Below are 23,031 nucleotides of genomic sequence, written 5' to 3'. Positions count from 1 at the left end.
CAGCCAACGCGAGTGGTGTTCGCCTCATCGCGGCTTATCTCAGCTATGCTCGGCACTGCACAAGTGGCTGCAGCAAATGTTGTTGATTGTAGGGTGGAATTGTACAGTCGGGTACCCGAGCCCGGTCTCGATGAGTTCCGTACCACCTCACTGGCTCGTGGGATCTCCTATTAGGTAATAGACAGTAGACAGTAGACAGTAGACACCGCAGTGACACTGGACGGCCCAGGTATTCTAGCACTGCTCTGAGAAGATATTCCCCTACTGGACCCGGTGGACTCTGGGCAGTTCAAGAATCGAGACATGGAGTGTTAGTCAGCGATCATTAGTCTCCTACCAAGGTAGGTATCTGGTTCGTTCACCATGAGAAGTTTATAATAATCATGGAAGCCGAGTTGTGTTTAAGGGGGAGGAAAAAGACTCCCGAAGGTGAGTCCTGACCTCCTGACTCCTGAGTAGTACAGTAGTAGTAGTAGTAGTAGTAGTAGTGGTGGTGGTGTCTGTCGACTGATTCCTAGAAAGCTCTCGCGCTCGGATCGGAAACCAAGCGATCCGAAAAGCTCACACACACAAAGATCATCTCAGCCTCACTCTGTCCATTGTCCAACCCTGCGAAATCATGGTATCAGGCATACATCTTTCAACCTCGGACAAGTTCCCTGACGTGAGGTCAAACCACGTCAATTTCATTCATCCCGCGATGCTTCCTGATTCCGAAGCCGCCCCGGACATCGAACCCGCTTCATACCATTTACGGTGTGGACGAAATTCGAAAGTGTCTGGAAGAACTTCTGGGGAAGTCCCCAATACTTGATTCTTGCGAGACAGAGACCGAGGGTGGACCGGTGGATAGGTAGAAGATCCATTCTGGTACTTGGAGCCTGGGAAAGTGGGCAGTGGGCAGTGGGCACTTGGCAGTTGGCACTGGGCCGGGCCCGGGGCAAGGACGGTTACGTGACAGCTCGTGGGATCGCAGAAATTTCAGACGCTCCAGTAAGGTTGTTGGTGGAACATTTGGGGTAAGTGATGGAGAGGATCCATCGCGGACGACGCTGGGCCGTCGCAAGTTCCAACCGCTTCCATGCGACGGTCAGTAACTATAGTTAAGAACTGCTGAGTTAGTAAGTACTAACTGAGTAGTACTCAGTGAGTACTATCAGTATCAAATTATCAACACTTAACTTCTAGGCTTTCCGATACAAAGGTAAGATGGTCCACTAGTTGGACGGCTTGAATCTGTATAGACGAGAACCCGGGCGCGGCTTCGATATCGGCGCAATGTACTAATGTACTAATGTAGTAGTGATCCAAAGATCCAGGACAGGATGATGATCGGGAACATCAAGGTGCTCAGTCAGCGGACTATACTCGTGAACTCTCGCGCTGTCCCTTAATATACACTCTACGAATCAATGGCAGACCCGATAGTAGCTCATCAGAGCTAAAGAACCTAGTCAGGTCCTAGGCCAGGGCAGAATCGATCAGAAGTAGGAAAGTAAGCTCGTCCCCGCGAAAAAGTCACCAAACCCAGCTCGTAAGCAGCCAAAAAGAATGTTGGGCGGATCAGCTTGCGTAGATCGACTCTGACCAGCGTTGCGCCAGAGGCTAATTCGTGCAGCTCTCCGGTCTCGACCACGATCATCAAGACCATTCGGGGGGAAAAAAAGAGTCCAGCGACAAAGGGAAAACGAGGGCGGGCCAGAACCGACTTGGGCTATGGGCTGAGAGCTCCAGTTTCAGGACCAAGTTCAGGATCCAGCACTAGCCAACGTGTGGTGGGAAACGGTTGCTCGGGACCATATCGACCTGTGGAAGGAGTGGGATCTGGGATGAAAGAGGGCGGAAGAGGGTCAATGCCCGGGCTCGGGCCCGGGCCCGGTCGTGAATGGTCACCTCGTTGCAATAAGCTCCGAGGAGGACGGTTGATGCCAAGTGAAAGTTATTCATTCGCATTAGTCTGAGGCGCATCCTCCGTCGTCCTGATAGGCAAGACATGTGTCGTGGGTGGCGAAAAATGGAAAATCTCTGCGGCGCTAGTCGAGTGGAAATACCGGACTGTTCACTGCCAGTGCCCGTGACCGGCGCACCCAAATAAGCGCAAGCCCTCACGCGGCTGAATATGGATGATGCCGGTGAACGGTCGGATTAATCTAGAGAGGGTTGTCATTTGCAGACAGAAAATCATAATTCCTCGCATGTCCTCGGTGAATGACATGCGGCCTGCGTAGTCCAACAGGCTGACTCGTGCACAGCGGTGGATTGCTGCAACGGCTTTTTTTTTTTTTGATTCTTTTCCTTGCTTAGTGGGAAGGGGGAGGGGTCCGCGGGGGTCACACAAGTATAGTATTGAAACCTCGAACTGTGTGAAACGCGGGATTGGACCTCGTAATCGAGGACTCCCGACGCGATCGCACTGGCTGTAACTCGTGGCTGCGGGAGGGCAACGCCCTCAACCAGGGAGACACAGTGTAGTAAGACTAAGAATCCTGCGCACAATGTATATCCCGCCCGCCCCCAAAGTGTTGACCACCAGGACAGGGTTGGTCTTGATCAGCATAGGCACATGGATCGTCTTGACGATGACCGCGTGAGCTCTGCCGCGTCACCTCGTCATCCATCAATGGATTCGAAGCGATCGCACGTATTTGGACTTTTTGATGGGTCGCACCCCCAGAACTACAGGCTCCTCCAAAAGTCTTCAGTGTGGAGGCTCCAGAGCTCAAATTTGAGATGAACGCTCTTGTCAGCGGGTCGATCGCCAACGCGTGGTCGCGCTACTTGCGAGATGAGGTGAGAGCCTGGGAAGAGGGCGGAAAGTGATAACGTAGTGTAGCAGATACAGATCGCAATCTCAGGGTAGAGTACCGAAAAAGTACTTGGTACGCAATCCCCAGCCATGTCTCGAAGTCCCTGCCTGGTTGGCGCGGGCACTGCATTCATCAAAATGGACCCTTCGTCATGGGGACCCGGACGTGTGGGACCAAACGGGTCCGGAATGGACAGGGTATAGGGTACAGACCAACTACGCCATCGTGCCTCGTCTGATGTACTCGCGCGTCGAACTCATCATCCCGACCCTACCGTGTACTTTACACTAGACAGCGGCTGAGAGTACCACTCGTGATTCGTGAAAAGGTGATGCCACAAACAAGATATTCGGCACAAGCGGGTCCCCAAGGTCCTTTTGGTCGACGGGGGAGGATCCAGCTCCCTTCCGTGAGAGACGACCATGATAAAAGGGGACGATCTAAGTCTCCAGAAACCCTTACCGGGTGGTCCGTACTCCATAGATAGCCCAGTCCACTTACCTAACCCACCAGACAAACCGACCTCAATCCATCTCCATCCCCAGCTCGGGCATGCACGGATCTTCTTATAACCACTGAGAGCGGAGTCACGACAGCCGGGGGGAGGGTGTTGAGACTGGTGGGCGGGAATGGTGCAGTGGCTCTGCTGGATCGCGATTCACCAGTGAGCGAGGACCAACCTCTGGGATCACTACTCACGATTCACCGTATTATATGATCATTAGTGGAACAGTGAGAGAAATATGTCTCGCCGTGGAAATCCTGTCGAGGATGTGTTGATGGAGTACGAGGGCCGAGATGGACATGTTGAGGAGCGGAGTGACAGATCAACAAAGATTTGATGTTGTTCATGAAGGCCTAGCCCCAAAGGAAAAAAAAAGCCAGACCAAGGAAGTGGACGCCTCCGGGGGCTTGGTCCATGCGTCTTGACGTCATCCACTTCTGGAGCTCTGGTGCGTGGCTTTAATGATGAGACCCACCTTCTCTGCGCGTCAATAGAAGGGCTGCGCTATCAACGTGCCAAGGCTTGCGGCTTGCAATTTGCGACTCGAGAAAAAAAAAGTGGACGGGCGCACTTTCGCAGCGATTGATCGGACTTCAAACACCCACGGCTCAGGAACCAGATTGATTGACCGTCGGCTCGCCCTTATCGAACTCTTCGAGTCTTCTTCCTTGGTTGACCGATCTCAGCCACAAGCTTATTCCCGTGGTCGAGAGATTGAAAGAGAGCAGGTGGCTAGATGCAGTTGACTGTTCGCGGCGACACAGAGATAAGAGAACCAGTGGAACACTGGAAACAACAACATGCAAAGTTTAAAAGACGAGTGCACCCATTCTGGTGGAAATTCATTGAACCATGCTTGATGAGAAACGAATTGGTCCTCATCCCGAAGGAGGTTCGGTTGACCGGTCGGCCCCTACCCACTCCCATCTCCGGCTTCTACGGCATTCAAGGTGGAGCCCTCCAAGAGAGAATGGAGTATGGGGACTGGAGTTGCCATCCACCGACCTCAAATCATATCAAAGACCATGATTCAGGTGTCGATCCACAACAAGAAGCTGAAAGCATTTGGAACACAGCGATTGAATCGAAGAGGCCTCCATACGAAACCGATCTCGGGGGAGAGAGAAACAAACAGCAATTACTCGAGAGCCGAGACCCTCCGTCCGTTTGTGCATCTGCTTTGATTACAAGCATCTTACGGAAGGCTTTGAGTTGGATTTGAATCTATGAAAGATGAAGAGCAGGCAATTGAAAGAAGAAGACTAGAAGCGTCTATAGCCACAACAGGTCCTGCAAATGTGCGTCGAACTCGCTATCGACGAGGAAACACATCGGAAATCGACTTCCTCCGTTGTTCTTCACCTGGGGATCTCACTCGGCGGGAGCCTCCACCGAGGTTGGGGGCGCCGACCTCCTTACATGAAGAGGTCGATGCACGATTCACACCAAGAATGTCTGAATTACGCCAGAGCAGATGAGCGGGGTTGGTCAAGCAAGTACCTACTGTACCCTTCAGACTTGCAGACTCCATCTTATTAGGTCGCAAACAGCCTGCAGAATAGGGCTATTGTTGATGCAGGGAAGGAGTTCGTGTTCAATTCACCGACCCATGGTCGTAAGACATGGAATCAGGGACGAATCTGACGATTCATGAAGGGCACTTTGACCAAGGGCAACAGGGTATGTCCTCCATCTCTTCCCCACCGTCAAGGCATGGAGAGAATCACAGTCAGCAACGAGATGAAGAGGTGCACCGCATCAGAGGTGGAGTCTGCCTTGCGCACACGGTCAAAGTCCGGTCACGACGCGTATGTGGTCAGTGCTGCTGCCAACGGGGCCAGACCGACAGTCATGCAATCTGGAGAACACCACGGGGAGGAGGGGAAAGAGGAGAGGAGGGGAAGGGGAACTAGAAACGAGAAGGTTTATGCTTCACAATCGCGTGCTGGTGCATAAGAGGCCAAAGAGCAGGTTAGTAGTATTACTTATCCACCGGGTACAGGATAACTCCTAGCCCGAATCATGCATATTTCAAATAGCGCCCATGGGGCCAGGAGAGGAGGGGCCTTGCAATCGGTCGAGGGGAGGAAGGGAGGTCGCCGTTTCACAATTCATCGCGCGGTCTTCGCTCCCAGAGACTTTCGCGGATGCTGCCTTGGTTGCCAAGTTCACATCGAGCCAATAGACAGCGGGATCACTGAAGATAACTCGGACCTCGCTGCGAGCAGCAGAGGGTAGAAACCCACCACATGTCTCGATAAGAGACACAATCGACATGGGCTTGATGAGGTACCAAAAACTTAAACTGGGTTTCGGGTACCACGGGGTTACAGGCATTCGCCGACCTTCTACCATGGGCAGATGAACAGTTGAGGACCATCCGTACAGCTCGATAGAGTGTAGACTAGTATAGTAGCAAGGAGTAGGTAGTAGGTGAGTACTACTGAGTATTGTGCGACACTACGAGTATTCGACTGCTTGGGAGTGGACTAGTGGGGGTACACTAGAAACATGCTAGACGGCCGATCGCCTCCGAAAAGGTTGGAAGGTCCAGCCTCGTGCTCTAGGCGGTATGAGATTGATGATCGTGGCCACGAACATCTGGATTTGCACTGAAAATCCGGGGCGTCAGACAAAAGAAGAAAGGGTGAAAGGCAGAAAGGATGACCTTTGCCGGAGAGAAAGTGGATATGCAGTAGCGATACATGTGCAGGACGTCAGTTTATGGAAGCAAAAACAGGGAAATCCAGGTAGATGGAAGTAGCCGTCCCGAGTGGGCGGAGCCACGATGAGGAAACCATAACGACTTAGCTACCTGGCGTCTCCATCATGCGTGAGATGTCGTCGTTGCGGCAAATGCTGGTTGGCTGTACTGTGACCACTGTCCAGCAGTGTACGGGGCCACGAAGGAAATGATTTCAGGACGTATGTCAATGTGGGAGAGTGAAGAGGCTTGCCTAGGGTGTATATACTATATGGCATCGGTGGCTGTGAGGAATCGTAGGCCCTCCCCGGCGTCACGATTCAACTTTTCCTAATGCCAGGTTGAGTTCCTTGCAAAAGTTTAAGCCAGTGTGGCTACTAGTATACTGCTGCCAGAAACTCAGCAGGTGAGTACCTAATCCTAGGTAGCTGGTGACCTGACCATAGTACTTTGAGATTTGGTACTCTGGTACCTGATTCTCAGTGGGATGGTCGTCCAGTTTCAACGCCAGACCCGAAGATCTCCTTGCTCATCCGTACCAAAAGCGCCACTGCACGTTTAAAAATCTAAGTCGAGCACGCCGCGAATCCCTCTGCTGTCTTTCGCCGGTGGTTGAGAACCACCCCCTCTAGACCAGATTCGATGCCTGTGGGATTCGCGACAGATGCTGTATGTGGGGTGGTTGCGTCGGCATGTACCGGAAGGATGTACTCCAGATAGAACTGAATCCTCAACATGCGTAGATTACAAGATACAGGATGGATCAAAGTACACGCTGGTATCTAGTACAGCCACCGGAGATGACTGTGATGACTGTGGTGAGTGTGTTCAGTGTTGGCACTAGCCTGGGGTGGTCGTAAGCGTTGCAACTCGGACAGCACGTACAATAGGAGCTCCTTGAGCGGATTGATAACGTGTTCGGTACACACTTCGAAAGCCACACCGTCGCGCGTCGAAACGACTCCACAATTCTACATCGAACGAAGCAATGGACACTGGTAGTCTGGTACGGTATCTCCATTCAGTAATCAACTGATCATCAAGGGCTCCTGGCACGATGCGGGTCATTCTGTCTAGCAGTCGTGACATTCGCAAGCCGCTTGCTGACGTGAAAAACGACTGAATAAATGGCCGCGGACAGAGAGCGACGGAAGTGCACCATGGATGGCTTGGCATACTGTCCCGAAGCTGTGAAGCAGCGTGTCTGTGATTGAACTCACCGGGGACGAGAGCCTCCAGCTAGAATCGGCACGATACCTTACCATCTATACGCCGTACGATTCAGCATCCAAGCGCCAGTCTCCAGATGTCGCAGTGACTCCAGGACTCCAGGACTCCGGTGTCCAGACCGGACCCACTGGGCGTGGCCCTAAGGCAGTAAGCGACCGACCGGGGGTCTTACAGCCACAGCCCACCCACCCTCTTCGGCAACGCACTGACGGTCTCTCCTCTGGGGCTGTGGGAACTTGAGAAGTGAGTCTAGTCGAGGGCCTCCAGGTCTGGTTCTGTCGGGTCTGTGCCAATGAGCGCTTGCGATATCGTCTTTATTTATCGTGCCCCACTATTCTTTTCCCCTTCCTGTTTCGATTTTTCAGAAATTCGATTTCTCTACCTATGCTCTTTCCATTTTTCTCCATTTGCTTTTCGGGGCTTTTCCATTCTCCCTTTTCGTCGTTCTTTCGTGCAACTCAATTAAGTCATCAATATTAAAATATGATAGTTCCCAGGTCCCGTCATTCTAGATTCCTTGCTCCAAGGGAAGCTATCCAGTTTCTATAATTCTCGGCTCGTATCGCCTCGTGCGCTATCTGAGGTCGAAATCTTACCCTTTTCCTCCCGACTGTCTCTCCTCCTCCCCCTCCTCTTCCTCTTCCTGGTACCTCGTCTCTTCACCTCTCTCATCCTCTCTATTCTTCCTCGCGCCTCTCCTCCCTTTGAACAGATCATCCAGGAGATCAAGAACTCGAACCCATTGATCTTTCCCCTTAGGGCGAATTCCTCAACCAACCTGTGCCACTGGTACACCAAAGGTCCAAGCGGGCGCAGTCTTGACCATTCGGTTTGCCTCCCCACTGCACGACTTCGGAGGTACCTGGGAGGTACAAAGTGAGGTGATCCTCGATCGGAATCATCCCATCCTAGTGTCCCATTTACCTGTCCCGGCGGTTATCCCGGACCTTGTATTAGACTTTTTCGTTTTTCCTTCGTCCTTTTTTTTTTATATTTCCCGCTTTTATTCTCGCTCTCTTCCGTCGCACTCGGCGCCTCTGCGTGGCTCCATTTTATTTACTCTTTGTACCTTGAGTACATTGAAGGATCCTTTGTCGATTCTTTGCTTTGCATTTGATCAGCCCTTTGGGGGTTTGTTGGGATTGGCCTCGAAAAAAACCGCCAAAAAAAAACTTTTTTTCCTTTCCGGAAGAACTCTCGTACACGCCCATTTTGGTCGGCACGTTCGGCGTTGGATGTTACCCGACTGGCAACCGGCCCACCGTTGATAGCAATCGCCATCTCCGCCATCGCGCCCAGAATCATTGCCACACCCCACCCGCAACTGCTGGATGTCCCTTCAACGGTAGGCTTGATAAGCTCTCTTTTTCTTTCCTTCTCTACCTTCCCACAGCTTTAAACCTCCACCCACCTCCCAATCAACCAACTCTCTCCACTTTGGCAGTTTTCAATCCCACTGCTACACTCAACTGTTACCTCAATTGTCTTCTGGACTGGTTTTCTTCCTCATCCTCTCTCTCCGTGTCACTCGTGCTGTGATACCGGTTGCGCGCTCTACTACCTACTCTCCTCCAACCTACCTCCCCCTTCGCCATCTTTGAGGTGCCACCATCTGCATCTATCCTCCTCAGAGCCAAAAGAAGTTTCACCTCGATGACCTTGGTCCAGTCAGTGTGCTCTGTCTAATGCATGGTGATGCCGTCTTTGCTTGCCTGTCGGTGTCTCAGCGCTACCCTCTCGTCTTCGCCTCTCGCCACAGCCTTGATTGATTAAAGGAACGCCATAGCTAACCTCAGACCTGAATCAGAATTCCATTGCATACGCATTGAACCCATCAAGCACACCTTGTGCTAGTTCTTTGCCTTTCTTTTATTTGTTGAGCTTCCTTGTGTTGAGATACACAAGTCGGCCGGATGCCATACACTGCACCCGCAAAGACGTTGCCCGCCGCGCAACATATCGAATACACGGAAGCCTCATCAGGGCCTCGGACAGAACGATCCAGCGCGGCGCGGCCTGCAACACACCGTTCCCAGAGTTCCCGCTCCTACTCATCTACCTCCTATGTTCGTCGGCATCGTCGAAGCCCATCCATCTCTAAGACGAACAACAATCAATCCCCCACCGAGACGACGACTCACCCCCATCTCACCATCGATCCACACGCTAGCCTGCGTCAGTCTCCGCCGCCTCTCAACAATGCCATGATTCCTCCTGGAGCCGTGATCTCACCCCCAGAATCAGTAGCCAACTCGAGTGACGAGGATTCCTCTGGTTCCAAGGATGAGATTAAGCTTGAGGAGCTCGAGGCTGCAGTGCGGTCCATTGAGCAGCGAAGGGAATCATCACCGGAGAGAGGTATTGTGGAGCCGACGGAAGGAACCGGTACTGAGGCGCAGCCCTCCTCGAGCCAGGTATCAACGCCTCCTCAAGCGCAGCCAGAACCCAAGTTCTTGCGTCTCTCCAAGGAGCATCGCAAGATCTCCCACTCACGATCCTCGACGGAATCAGCAGTGGACCTGAAGAGAGAACAGGCATTGACCAGCTCGCCGGACGACAGCGATGCCGAAGCTGCTCCTAAACCACCCATGGTAAGAAAGAAGTCTGGAGAGTTGGTTCGTCCCGCCCTTCGGCCTGCCACTGCTCGTCGACGACCTTCCAGCATGCCCGGCACCCCCAACTATGCCAAGGCCGTGCATTTCGATTCTCAGCTGGAACATATTCGGCATTTCCTGCAGCTGGACCGCCCGCTGGCTGTCAGTGCCGAGACCTCTCCAGTAGACAGCTACGACGGAGAGTCAGAGTTCCCGTTCGGACATGATGCTGACAAGTCGACTCCGTCGTGGGAGTGGGAGCTCCGCCTAACAAACTTCCCGAAGGATACCGATGCGTCCCGGCAAGCCACTCATGCAGTTCGCCTAGACCGGCTATGCCTTTCCTTTGACAAGAAGAGTTTGATTGGCTCGGTCTCTGTGGCTAATCTGGCTTTCCATAAGCATGTGGCCGCCCGCTTTACCTTCGATTACTGGAGAACTGTCTCAGAGGTGACCGCGGTCTATAACAATGACGTTCGTCGGAAGCATTCCCATGACGGGTATGATCGATTCACCTTCGACATCAAGCTTGACGACCAGGCCAACCTGGAGAGCAAGACCATGTTCGTGTGCATCCGATACAATGTCGATGGTCAGGAGCATTGGGACAACAACCAGAACAAGAACTATCAAGTCGACTTCGTCAAGGTTCCCAAATCCGCTCCCCGAAAAGCTGCGGCTCCAAGCCGCCCAAGTCTCCCTCGCAGTCGCACCTTTACTGGCTCCACATCTAGCAGTCGACAACAGTCCATGCCTCCATCGTTCGATAATTTCCCCGAGGTTGGTAAGAGTGCATCTTTCGGGAGTTCTTTCAACACCAAGGTCGGTCCGATGTTGAGCCGAAGCGCCACCAACGACATTGACACGATCGGCCCACCTAAACGTCGCGAGAAGCCTCATCCGCAAGCCTTCGGCAACCGGTATGACTTTGGAGCCTCGTTGACCGCGGCGATCCAGACCAAGCCTCCCGTCGATCGTACGACCCTTACCGCCCGTGCTCGGTCTTCTCAGCCTACGGAAGCTCCCAAAGCCAGCGCGGTGGAAAAGGATCTGGATGTGAAGCCAGGTCGGATTTCTCCTGTGAGAAGCGATGTCCGTCCAGGAGATCTGAAGCCGTCCTCACTGGTCTCTAGCAAACCATGCCACGAGTCCTCGTCGTACAAAGAGCTGGTGGATAAGTACTGCTTTGTGAGTATTTCCCTTGAAGACCTTGATTTGCAGTAGCCGATGCACTGACTAACACTCGGTTACACAGTATGGTTCCCCCGTCGAGTCGTCGACTCCTGAAAAAGCGCCCAGTTTCAGCAATTTCACCTTGACTTTGAAAGGGAACGAAAAGTCCAGGTTTCTCACCACTGCTGCTCCTTCCCCTCCACTGTCTCCTCGCTCCTTGCCCGCACGTGAGTCGACCACGTCTGAGCTACCTCACTCTGACAACCACTCTACCTCTATGAACTCTGGCCCGGGAAGCCCGCGAATCTCTCGGAGCACCTCGCCATCGATGAATTTTCGTTACCCGTATCATCAAAAGACACTGCAAAACGGCTTCATGAAAGATCCCCAGTCATCGCCAGTCATTCGAGGGTGAGTGACACATGAAAAGCTCGGCGACCGGCCTGAAGTCTTCCTACTATATTGCGATGCGGCCGCCGTTCTTCTCCCCCAGTTGTACAATGTTGACACGAATTTCGTACTTCAAAGGGGATATGATGTTTCATTTCTGGAAATGCCCGACTCGCTTGTTTTTCCATCATTTGCCAATGCCTCTACTCACGCGCCCTACGTGGGTGTGGGCGCTCATTGATATCCCAGGGTTATGTTCTTGAACCAGGATGTGTTTCTTTGTGAACAGTCGACTACGGTTGTTGTCCGAGTCTTACGAATGACACAGATGGGACATTCGCGATGCATCATAAACCGCGAGATATTCCTTCTTGTCGCTTGTCGGACAGACACATCGTGTGGGCTTTGCGCAAGGCCACTCAATGGGCAGCTCTGACCTCGGGTGGATGAGTCTCCCTACTTACGTTCGGTGTTTTCCCATCCTCTTATCTGCTGTTCGAACATCAGCCTTAACTTATCATGGCGATGACGCGAACTCTTTATGTCTTCCTCGATTCCTGCTGTTTCTTTGTCTCAGAAAACCGTGAAGGTCACTCTCGAGCGACTCATTTCTCATCTCATCTTCAGAGGTTTTTCGATTCTTGGTCCTGCTTCTCGGCGGGACACCCTTCAGCCCAAAAGTTCACTATTAGTTTTGTTGGGCCTGCCTCTGCTCAAATTTGCATATTATCATTGGATTAGCCGACGTCTCATTGTTAGGGGTGCTCCTCGCGTCTTTCTCGTCCCTCTGTCCGTTCTTGTTTCTGGTTGACTTTCTGGCTGTGCTTCAGCCTTGCATGGCGTTCCGGGGAGATTTCGATTCCGTCTTGTTCTTCCCTCAGTTCTCTTCATCTGTCCATGTTTTCATTAATTCCCCCCTTTTTCTTTTTTCTTCCCTCTTCCTCCCTTTGCTTTTGTCCTTGTTCTGGTACGGTTGATCAATGGTTTATGGATTGAATGCAATGCGATGAAATTGCAGGAGAGGTATCTCTTCTCTCAATGGACATGACTTAGCTGCGACGCTGGAGCATAGTCTAGACAGCGGAACGCACAAATGAACGCGACCTCGAGTCTCATGATTATCACTATTCTTTTGATCATCACCTAGTACTACTTGTAGTTTGGAATCTCTAGACAGCGTCTGGGTGTCCCATAGAGAGGAATAAGGGTTGGGGGGGAAGAATCAGGATGCTGACTTCAAGGCTGTCTGGTCTGTACTTGTGGATTCACAGGCCACCATAGTACCTTACTACTGCACAACAGTACAAAGTGAACTATAGCCATCGGGACGAATATGAGTCTTTACGGCGACTATTCATCGCTCAAAATACAATGCATCAATTCTTCTGTTCGTAGATATTCAAGGCGCAGGCAGATGACTGCACGCTCCAAACATTCGAGTGACTTCGATATCCCTTACTCATCGGAGGAAGACGACTTGAATTCTTCGGACGGAGTCGTGTTGCCAGCCTGAGGCCAGAATATTATGGGCCTTCCCCTCCTCCACGTTCCAGTGGGCCCGCCGCAAGAGCACCTCCCATTAAACCCCACAGAACAACCTTCCGCCTTGATCAAATGCCCGGCGTCGAGTCTCGACTCTTCCACACCGCGCGCAGTCTCCACCCGCAAGGGTACAACGCAACGGGAGTGGCTTTGCGCTTATCGACGCCCGTCTGCTTATCACCACGTGAGCCTTATCCGGTCGATCCCGTCTACGCGGAAAATGCGGGCAACTCCCAATGCTAAAAGACATGCTGGAAATCGGGCTTTCATAACGGTGTTTTACCTTCCATGCCCGCCTGCCACTTACCGCCGTGTCGCGAAATGGCATTCCCCTCTGCTGCCCGAATGACCTAGAGCTTACCTAAGGACGCCTCCCGCCCTGTGCCAATCGACTGTTCGTTTGGTTTTTCCCCCCCCTCATATCTCGGAACCCCCAGAAGGTCACGCGTAATCAAATCGTTGGATGTCCATATTTAAAGCCCACCGCCGGTCGCTGACTGATCTTTTTTCTCCCTTCCATCTTTCTCCTTCCAACTCTCATCGCTCTAACAACGCATCCTACCGGCTTGATATTGAATGCTCAAGGATCTCCCACTCTTTCAATTCTTCCATCAAGCCTATTAAATTCAAATCATCCACTTTTTGGATTTAACACATCATGTCTGGACGTAAGTGATGATCTTTTTTTGTCCATCTACTACTCGCTTGGATGGCTTGGTTCGGGTCCCGATGGTGATGTCGGGAGGTCGTGATGCCCCTGGTACCACGTGATCGGGGGAGGCTATCCCGCCTCAGGCATGCAGGCACTCCACAACCTGTAACCCACTCGCTCGGAACAACCTGATGATCTCGGGTCTAAGAGTCTACCGTACCTAAGAAGCTTAAACAATGTCCCTCGGACTCGTTTGACTCTACATGCCTCGCTGTCCAGCATCTCCACCTTCTACCCCATGATGAATAACTAACACATTCTCTGTCTCTCCACAGGTGGTAAAGGCGGTAAGGGTCTCGGCAAGGGTGGCGCCAAGCGTCACCGCAAGATTCTCCGTGATAACATTCAAGGGATCACCAAGCCTGCCATTCGTCGTCTTGCTCGCCGTGGTGGTGTCAAGCGTATCTCTGCCATGATCTACGAAGAGACCCGTGGTGTCCTCAAGTCCTTCCTCGAGTCGGTCATTCGTGACGCTGTTACTTACACCGAACACGCCAAGCGTAAGACCGTCACTTCCCTGGATGTTGTCTATGCGCTCAAGCGCCAGGGCCGCACCCTGTACGGTTTCGGCGGTTAAACAGTGGATGTCACTTTGACGTGCTGGACTGCCAATGTCAGAAAGCAATCATGGTTTTTGACATGTTCGCACCTTGAAATTTTTTAATGCTTAACGGAGTGATGCGCTTTCAATTCACGAATTTTGGTGGTGAAATCCTGTCTGTGGTGTTTTCTTCTGTCTTCTTGCTTCGACCCTTAGCCGTGGGCTGCTCAGCGGTCTTCTGATGCTCATCGGGTCGCTGGAGTTCTTGTCGGACGCTGGACTGGGATTTTTTTTTGGGTGCTGGGATTGGATTCTCTTGTTTTGTTTCTATGAGTACTATGGCTGAATTTGGGACTGATCCTGGAATCCTGCGAACCGCAATGCCTCAATAAACCCCAGCCACGAGCGCTGGGCTCAATAATTCAAGAATTTGCTGCTTGAACTCGTTGCTCAGTCTTCTGATCTTGAAGTTTCATCTCCTAGTCGTGGACGCTGCAAGGTCCTGCGGTACAGTGTTGATTTGCAAAGCCGGTTTCAACTCAGCTTTCACTTGACATTGCATCTGTACTGCCCCCACGTATTCGCATCATCGATGCAGAAGCTCGCTCATTGTAATGCGAAAGCCCGTGGAATGAGTAATTTGTCTTTCATATCATTCCTCGTTGCTGGACTTTTACGTCAATACCGAGCGGCCTCTGCGGCCAGTGGCTGAGTGTTTTTTTCTACCTTCGATAATAGTCTTCCTGTATGATGAGTTCTGCGTACGCTCTTCTTTGTTATCAAATATTTATCCTTATAATTGAAATTGGGATGCTCCAAACAGATCATCGCTCCGGATCGTGATGATGGACTTGAAGTGAACTTGATCAGGTTCGGTACTCGGTAGGGTCGCTGGCCGGACGGGTCCACAACCACATGATCGGCATGATGTAATCGGAGCATGAACCTCGGCCCTCATTCAGCTGCCTGCTGTGGACTTCGTGTAATCGTGTCTGTCGCCTGGTCGGCCTTCTTTGCGTGAGATCACTCATTTTCAGAACGTACGGATCATTTCTTTATCGTTGGTGACCTCTGAATCCGCGCCCGTCCTACGCCTGGTGATCAGGCTTTCTCGTATTCTGTTTTCTGAATCGTGCAAAGGCATCATTGTCGAGGTTGATCGAGAGGGGTCCATTTTGCGAGGGCGCTCTCCCTCCGCAACCTCACCATGGCCGAATATAAAGTAACTTACGAGTCGGAATTGGTAAGCTATCTCTCTCGAGCCTTTTTCTCTTGACAGACATCTTGGTTGGACTCACCAGGTGGTTTATGATACAGGACGCTTTCCATCCTTCTTTTCGCTATGACCAACGAGACCCAAAGGAGGATTGGAAAACTTCGGCGCTTCGAGGTCCATCGTTGCCGGTCCTCGGAAACGCTGTGGCGGGAGCTCTCGGCTCAGCAATCGCGAATGTGATCGTCTACCCACTTAACGTGATTGTCGCCCGTCTCCAGACCCAGGAGAAGAAAGATCCATCGGACAAAGATTCTCCCAATGAGCCCGAGTACAAAGATATCGTCGATGCAGCGAAAAAAATCTACGAGCAATATGGTTTGGCAGGTTTCTATCCCGGCTTGGCTCAGGACACCTGCAAGTCGATCGTCGATTCCTTCCTATTCTTCCTTGCCTACAACATGCTTCGACAAAGGCGCATTGTTGCCCGCGTGGGACCAGCCCGGGCGGCCAAGAGCAAAAATATCATGCTTCCTATCTGGGATGAACTTGCAGTGGGCATGGTTGCCGGTGCTTTCTCGAAACTCTTCACCACGCCTCTGTCCAATATTGTCACTCGCAAACAGACCGCCGCGCGAAAGAGTAGGAAGGGAGAGAAAGATCCTAGTACTGCAGATATCGCCGCACAAATCCGCGCTGAAAAGGGACTCGGCGGATTCTGGTCAGGATACTCTGCAGCTTTGATTTTGACTCTCAACCCGTCCATTACATTCTTCCTGAACGAAGCGCTGAAGACCGCTCTTATCCCGCGAGCGAAGCGTCAACGGCCTTCACCTGCTCTTACTTTCCTCATCGCTGCCCTGAGCAAGTCAACGGCTTCGACCATCACCTATCCCTTCTCCTTGGCCAAGACACGAGCGCAGGCGCTCGGGAACTCGCAAAAGGCCGCCACACAAGGTTCAGGTTCGGATGCGATTATGGCTGCCTTTACACCAAAGATATTCTCGGCCGTAGCAACGATTTACCGAAAAGAGGGCGTTTCGGCTCTCTACGCCGGTCTCCCCGGTGAAGTCCTGAAGAGCTTTTTCTCCCATGGCTTCACGATGCTGGCCAAGGATGCAGTCTATGCATCAATCGTCAAATTCTATTACCTTTTGCTCATTGTGGCGCGTCGCTATCCATCTCCCGAGGAGTTGTTGGCCCGCGCACGCGAACAGGCGGAAGAATATGGGGAGATTGTTCGCGAGGGCGCCCGAGAATACGCGGAACAGACGCGTGAGGGGGCCGAGGATGCCTTGAAGAATCAGTCTGGCAGTGTCTCGGTTGATATGACGTCTGATCCGGCCTCCATGACAGCTACTGCCGCCGGCGCTGCTGCAAATGGAGCGCAGGGCTTGGATCCTTCGTCGACTATATCAAAAGTTGCCGACGAGGTTAACGAGACTGCTGAACTGGTCGGTGACTATGTTGAAGACGAAGCTGCAGGATGGAAGTCGATGTACCATTGGTTCTGGGACAAGGACCGGATGAAGAGCTGAAAAAAAAATCTTTTTTTTTCATCGCCTGAGCCCCTTTGCGACTCTGGTCTTTGGTTTAAATTCGACCGATTCTCTGTCTTGCCCCACAAAATTGTGATCTGGAGTACATCGGATGGCCGTGACATAGCTGACTTGATCAGTTTTGTAAATTTCTTCCTGTTCAAGTTTTCTGATATTCTCCTACCTACCTTCAGACCCTCTGATCTCCCTTGGTGTATCCATGTCATATTATTACCATCTTTCAATTCGCTCACCTATCGACCCAGCCAGACATGCGACATGACACACGACTCGATGCTTGACATTCACGAGCTTACGCCTCTACTTTCTTCTTCTTTGCCTTTTCTTACTAGCCCAAAAGATCGGTTCCTCTCAAATATGTCCAATTTGTGTGTTTTGCTTGTACGTATGTACCTGCAGGTAACGTTAGGTAGTAGCTACCGCATTTGTATAAGACAACCTCCAGAATTTCACATCTTTTATTTCCCCTTCCGCTCAGCCACAACCACCTCCCTCGACACAAAAGCAGCCTGCAACTCCTTCCCAGCCTCCCACAACACCCACAAGGGAATAAACACCCACAACGTATTGAAAAAGAACAGATACACCCACAGATAAACCGGATCCTCCGTCGCCAGCTGCACACTCCCCGTCAACCACTCCGGCGCAAAGGTCATAAACCCACCATACAGCTCTGCCGTCGCCAACGCCGTCGCCACAAACCACAGCGTCGCCTTCGCTCCCCCGCGCGCACGCACACTCAACGTCTCATTCGACGCCCGACACAGCAAGTAGCACACGTACAGCGCGGCCGGACCGCCCAGGAAAACAGTCAACAATTCCAACGAGACAACCGTGACATCGGCCGTGGCCCAGCGACCGTCCGCCTTGGCGTATTCTTGCCAGAGTCGGGCGCTGGGCCCTGTGCCGTGCGCGGCGCCGTAGATCCGATCGATGCGATTGAGGAAGTGGGGGCCTGAGCTGACGATGCCCTTTGGTAAGGCGGCGTAGCTGAAGAAACATTCGTAGAGGAAGGAGCCCTCGATGAAGATGTGGGTGAGGGCGTCGTAGGCGTGCCAGAAGAAGAGGATTCGATCGCGCGTGTGGCCGGAGGGAATTAGCGCTTTGCCGAGTAGGTAGGCGATTGGCATGAAGGAGAGGCAGAAGGTCAGGCACAGCACCGTCGAAAGGTCCAGGGTAAAGGAGGCGCCCGTGCTGGTGGTGGTCATCTTGGGCGAATTAGACAGACGTGGGTCTGTGCGAAGAGTTTATAACAAAGAGGATTTTGGTATAAATTGAAGCCTGACGATGCGGGTAGTGAATTGTCATCTGAGGAGAGACAACTTGGCGATGTCCGTTGCTAGCAAATAGCCTCGGACGGAAACGAAGTAGATAAATACGTAGATTCATGCAGCAAAGCGTACTGGTAGGTGGTAGTAAGGTACTAAGGTAGCTGTCCCGTGCGGGGTCCACTTTGGTATCTGCCTCAGGTGTCATCTAGGTGGATCAATCTCCATAAGGACCTAAAGGTTGCCGTAGTACTCAAGTGCACACTAGTAAGCCTACTCTTATTTGAAGAGCTGCTTCGGATCTGACAACTCGCCCGGGTTGCTAAGGTTCTATAGCTTTAGCGTGTCAGCTATCCCGTGAATTATCTCGTCCGCTCCAAGTGAAACAGCCGATGTTCTTCTCAAATAAGTGATCAACTGATTATGCTCTATCCTCTATATGCGAGTATCACGAGCCCCGCGGGAACAAGACAGCTTGAACATTCAAATCCCGCGTGCCACGGCAATACAAGGACGAGATTCAGTCTTCTCTACTCGATAGACCCAATTCGAAACGCAGAACATTGCGCCGCAGTCTGTAGAACTATTTGATGAGTGACTGACAAAAAAAAAGCGTCAAAAAGAAACTCTCCCTCGGGGAATCGAACCCCGGTCTCCCGCGCTTATCAGTTGTAGTGACAAGCGGAAATCATGACCACTAGACCAAGGAAGATGAGATAATCGAGTTACTGCTCGACCACTTGGTACTGGTTGATGTCAGGGACGCCCGATTTGATGTTCATGAATGCGGGCTGTTGCATTAGCATTGTCCCGCGACGATAATCATAACCACAATTTGTACTCCATACCCAGAATGTAAAACTGCCTACCGATTCAAGCGATTGATGCTACCTACGTGTCTTATCTGACAACGAGCAGAATTTTCTTTCTTTAGTCGACGGAGATAGAAGTAAAATGTCGACTCGAAGAAAAGCCGAGATCATCGCCGCAGTACATGCAAACGTCCAGGAGTGTTGAGAGCAGAAATGACTCGGTGGCTGATCATGAGCGTAGGTCACGGGGTGATAGACACAAGTCATTCGACAGCCAAGCCTCTCTCTTCCAATAGCTTAGCGAGGCACCTGATCGGATTCAACCTTGATATTTGCAAGAGGCCTCTGAGTTTTCGGGACATTTGATTCAAATCGATCTCAAATTGTCACTCGTGGTCTTGCTACCTGGGCCCTGATTCAGGACTATGTGCTTTTGGTCCTGGCTTCTTCCAGACTCGTGATAAAGGGTCTCCGTTCTATGACCTTCCTCGATTGGCGCGAAACGACAGCACTTTGCTATTTGTGAAGACAGGAGGGCGGTTACGAGCATCGCGCGCTGATCACCGATGCTCATAATTCTCCGCTCATCGAGGAAACAATCAAGGTACGGAGAGAGTCAAAAACACCTGACAGAAGCCCATCAGACGAGTGTCTCGCTTTCCCACCGAGCTATCTCATACGAGATAGTCATGTCGTTCATCGAATGATTATCGTTCAGTCACCTGAGAACAATGTTATCAGAGGCCCATCCCACCTGTGATGCATGCATGCAGCGGGGTAACTCGCCATGGCGCAAGTGGATGATTTGGGAGATATATTGGATCGGTCTTGCATCTTCCACCAAAAATCTCAAGCCGATTCGAGTTGCGCACCTTCACCACAATCACTGTTGCTGAGTCGCTCAGCACCCGGAGTGGATTTATCTCGCTGGAATAATGTCCACCTAAGCAACACCAGCCTCTATTGAAACAGCGAGCGACCGCTGTCGACCTATTCCGCGCTGTACTGCCCCATCGCGCTTCAACTGAGCATCGGATATTCGCAATGACTATAATTCGACATCATCGACGTCATCACTCATGGCCGCACTGTGGCTCACAGATTTGCACTCGCGAGATATGCAATCCCCAACTTCGTGGTGCTCAAATCGCAGCTGGTAGCGACACCGACTTCTCGTGGACAAGTTATCCTAATCCTTCATTTCACCCACTTGACTCCGGTCTGCAAGACCGTCAGAATGAAGCAGATAACGACATTTACGAAGATGACGACGCAGAAATGGCAGGAATCACTCGCATGCAATCACCCCGACTCTATCGTCTCTGGAGCCGTTCACTTGCGAGAAACAGGCGCGATGATCTATTTGTATCGCCGACGACAATACAGGCACGCAAACCAGGTCCTCGTGGCGTACTACGTCGATTGATTCGTCGCCCGCCGCTGGATAAATCGCGATCACTCTTTGTCATGCCGACGTTTCGCAGACAAGGGGAAGCGGAGGCTGGGTCGGGCCGGGCGCCATCGCGGGTCGTTGCTCGGCCGGTGACAATCATTGAAAGGGTGCCAAAGATTCTGCCTGTGTCGGAGCTGAGGGGATCACATCTTGTGGGGGACAGACGCCACCGGCGCTGTCACTCTGAGCAGCCACGGTCATGGAGAGAGCCTAGTGCCAGTCTGTGGCCTTTGCAGGAGGAGAGCTGAGACTGGTGTTGATGGGAGAGGTGGATTCTCCGGGTGTGAGACGGGTTCGAACTTTATATCTTTTCAATTGGTGTATAATTTAGCCTGAGCATTGGCCAGAGGTGATTTGTCTACATGATCAGGGGCGGCAGTATCACATGAGAGTCTTGCACATCTTAGCTTCGGAGGAGAACCATGGAGATTCTCTTGCATAGGTTCTACTATCTTACTCAAGTGTAAGGTGCAGGCGAGCAAGAATACGAACACCCAACCACATGTGAAGTGGTGGATGGATCAAGTCTGCCCTCGTCCATAGTCAAGTGAGGTGGCTCATGAACAATTGCGAGATATCAGAGTTGAGACACGGCACTTGTTTTCAAACTTTTCATCTCAATACACTGACTACTGCACAGTGCACAGGTCTGGAGGTTTCCCATACTGAGTGTCATATCTCGGAAATAAATTTCGACAGGGAGTCAAGACCGCCGCTAGGATCGAACTGACACGGTCATTGGTATCGTGCAGGGACGTGGTGGTAGCAGCAGAGTAGAGGTTGTTAACTCCGAGAACCTCAGAATCACGGAAGGTATGTCCTATTGGGGTCAAATGCGCCGAACTCTGTAAACCCCGATTCGCAGAGTCCGCAAGAGGAATGCACCAGCCTAATAGATAGGTCCCTACACCAGCTAGGCGGTTTCCAAAGCTTAACAGCACAGATGTCATCATGTCGAGTTGAGCTTGTGGGCCATTTCAAATGGAAGAAGATACACACAGTATCTCTCTAGGGAAGAACAAGCATGAAGTTCCAGTCTCCACGGACTTGAGAAGAAGCTTGTTACCACACCATTATTGTTGCTGGTGGAGTCTCGTACTTTTACCGGAGTAAATGGAATTCCTGTGTATGTAGCATGAAGACGATCTCCCACGACCCGAGCTACATACTGGAGCAGTGGTGACTACGATCATGAAACCTGAAACTCTAACAATTGGGTTGCCCAAGTCCGACTGGGTCATGTAAAGAAACTGGATAAGGTTTCGCTATGTAGGGTTACTGGTTAGCTTTCTAAATCTCGAATGGTTCAGCATATCGAAGGTGGGTCATCCACGAGCGCCCGGTGACAATGGATCAGCTCAGCTGAGCGCAAGCTGCAGATTACGCGTGTCTACTGTCTACTGACTTCACTGCAATTCTCCGGATCGCTTGGCATTGGATAAATGTCTTGCTAGGACGGAACTCAAGAGGCAGAGCGACGGATGAGAATACCGGTCGGTCATCCACCCGACGCGTGCCGGTAGCAGCATCGGACAAATGACCTGGAGCACTGAATTGCCTGGAGATAAATTGTCACCACTGGCTTTAGGTGACTTGAAGTACTAGGGCTTGGAGTATTGACTTTATTGAGTCATTTGGTACTTTGTTGCGTGAAGAGCCTCATGCGTGGGGCAACGATCGGGAAACTCGGCATTGGGGTATCGCCCGCATCCAAAAGGGCGTGCACAGGGACCTCCGCGGCATGTCATCCGGGTGGATCCTCGGGCAAGGCCGAGGTTGCCTGCCAGGCAGAAAAATTAAACGGGCGACGGAAAAGGCGGGGACGGAAAGCACATTCCAAAAATACATCCTCTCCACACTCATCCACCATAGGATTCATGATTGAAGACTCGGATGATGATGACATTGGAGTATCAAAGTCGTGGACGAGGGATGAAAGAGTGAATGATGGAAAAGTCCACAAGCTTGCTAACGGGCCCGGTGCTCATCTGATCAATGAGACTAAAATCTGACAGACACTGTACAGGACTTTGGCGAAGCAAAACGGCATGGTCGAATACCTTGTCTAGTGACTGGCTCTTGTCATTGACCTCCTCACCGACATGGACGCCCGGTGCACTTGCCGGGGCCTTCTCACGGATCCCTTCATGCGAGACTCCGATTCGCAGTGGGCGGCCCGTCAGCGAACTTTGCTGCACGGGCGGGGAGTTTGGGTGCCCCAGACTGGCACGCTGTGAACCCTTAATTGGCCCTGTCAGCCGTGTCGGTCATAATCGAGCCACTCGCTCATCCTGGAAGTCGATAGCCTGCATGGTGGCAGCGGGCCCCGGCATCACCAAGAAGCGGAGCTCTCGCTGGTTAGTAGCCTTACAGGGCTATCGATGCCATTACCAAGGCCCAGCGTGGACGGTGGATACACGGCAGACACTCTCAGGATGGATGGTAACCAGTGACCACTGTGATGCGCCAAGTCCAACTCATCAATCCCCTGTCCACCATCCATGAGGCCGTTGAAGGTAGAAAGGGAA

The 23,031-nt window shown here is 51.8% G+C and overlaps 8 protein-coding genes across 8 annotated transcripts; 5 read left to right on the top strand and 3 right to left on the bottom strand.

Annotated features, from left to right (window-relative positions):
- Positions 1-4,934: 4,934 nt before the first annotated feature.
- Positions 4,935-5,268, top strand: N7539_006226 (uncharacterized protein; the record flags this gene model as incomplete). The annotated part of the gene is made up of 2 exons (XM_056935828.1): positions 4,935-4,992; positions 5,024-5,268. 2 exons carry the CDS (start codon positions 4,935-4,937, stop codon positions 5,266-5,268), a joined length of 303 nt encoding a protein of 100 aa, XP_056788752.1.
- Positions 5,269-5,343: 75 nt separating this feature from the next.
- On the bottom strand, positions 5,344-5,589 carry N7539_006225 (uncharacterized protein; the record flags this gene model as incomplete). Its single annotated transcript, XM_056935827.1, has 1 exon — positions 5,344-5,589. The coding sequence occupies one exon, from the start codon at positions 5,587-5,589 to the stop codon at positions 5,344-5,346; it is 246 nt and encodes an 81-aa protein (XP_056788751.1).
- A 3,570-nt stretch (positions 5,590-9,159) lies between these two features.
- N7539_006224 (protein phosphatase regulator GAC1) lies at positions 9,160-11,644 on the top strand (the record flags this gene model as incomplete). The annotated part of the gene is made up of 3 exons (XM_056935826.1): positions 9,160-11,028; positions 11,096-11,424; positions 11,542-11,644. The coding sequence occupies 3 exons, from the start codon at positions 9,160-9,162 to the stop codon at positions 11,642-11,644; spliced, it is 2,301 nt and encodes a 766-aa protein (XP_056788750.1).
- A 1,959-nt stretch (positions 11,645-13,603) lies between these two features.
- On the top strand, positions 13,604-14,234 carry N7539_006223 (histone H4; the record flags this gene model as incomplete). The annotated part of the gene is made up of 2 exons (XM_056935825.1): positions 13,604-13,613; positions 13,933-14,234. 2 exons carry the CDS (start codon positions 13,604-13,606, stop codon positions 14,232-14,234), a joined length of 312 nt encoding a protein of 103 aa, XP_056788749.1.
- Positions 14,235-15,405: 1,171 nt separating this feature from the next.
- Positions 15,406-16,949, top strand: N7539_006222 (putative mitochondrial carrier protein; the record flags this gene model as incomplete). Its single annotated transcript, XM_056935824.1, has 2 exons — positions 15,406-15,441; positions 15,516-16,949. The coding sequence occupies 2 exons, from the start codon at positions 15,406-15,408 to the stop codon at positions 16,947-16,949; spliced, it is 1,470 nt and encodes a 489-aa protein (XP_056788748.1).
- A 479-nt stretch (positions 16,950-17,428) lies between these two features.
- N7539_006221 (EXPERA domain-containing protein) lies at positions 17,429-18,178 on the bottom strand (the record flags this gene model as incomplete). Its single annotated transcript, XM_056935823.1, has 1 exon — positions 17,429-18,178. The coding sequence occupies one exon, from the start codon at positions 18,176-18,178 to the stop codon at positions 17,429-17,431; it is 750 nt and encodes a 249-aa protein (XP_056788747.1).
- Positions 18,179-20,094: 1,916 nt separating this feature from the next.
- Positions 20,095-20,751, top strand: N7539_006220 (uncharacterized protein; the record flags this gene model as incomplete). The annotated part of the gene is made up of 1 exon (XM_056935822.1): positions 20,095-20,751. One exon carries the CDS (start codon positions 20,095-20,097, stop codon positions 20,749-20,751), a length of 657 nt encoding a protein of 218 aa, XP_056788746.1.
- Positions 20,752-22,770: 2,019 nt separating this feature from the next.
- Positions 22,771-23,006, bottom strand: N7539_006219 (uncharacterized protein; the record flags this gene model as incomplete). Its single annotated transcript, XM_056935821.1, is given in 2 exon segments — positions 22,771-22,857; positions 22,875-23,006. 2 exon segments carry the CDS (start codon positions 23,004-23,006, stop codon positions 22,771-22,773), a joined length of 219 nt encoding a protein of 72 aa, XP_056788745.1.
- Between the last annotated feature and the right edge of the window lie 25 nt (positions 23,007-23,031).

This window comes from Penicillium diatomitis, assembly GCF_028827545.1.
Source record: "Penicillium diatomitis strain IBT 30728 chromosome Unknown utg000008l_segment0_segment0, whole genome shotgun sequence".
Lineage (NCBI taxonomy): Eukaryota > Fungi > Ascomycota > Eurotiomycetes > Eurotiales > Aspergillaceae > Penicillium > Penicillium diatomitis.
The sequence above is the reverse complement of the archived record's forward strand: the minus strand, read 5'-3'. Positions and strand labels throughout refer to the sequence as shown.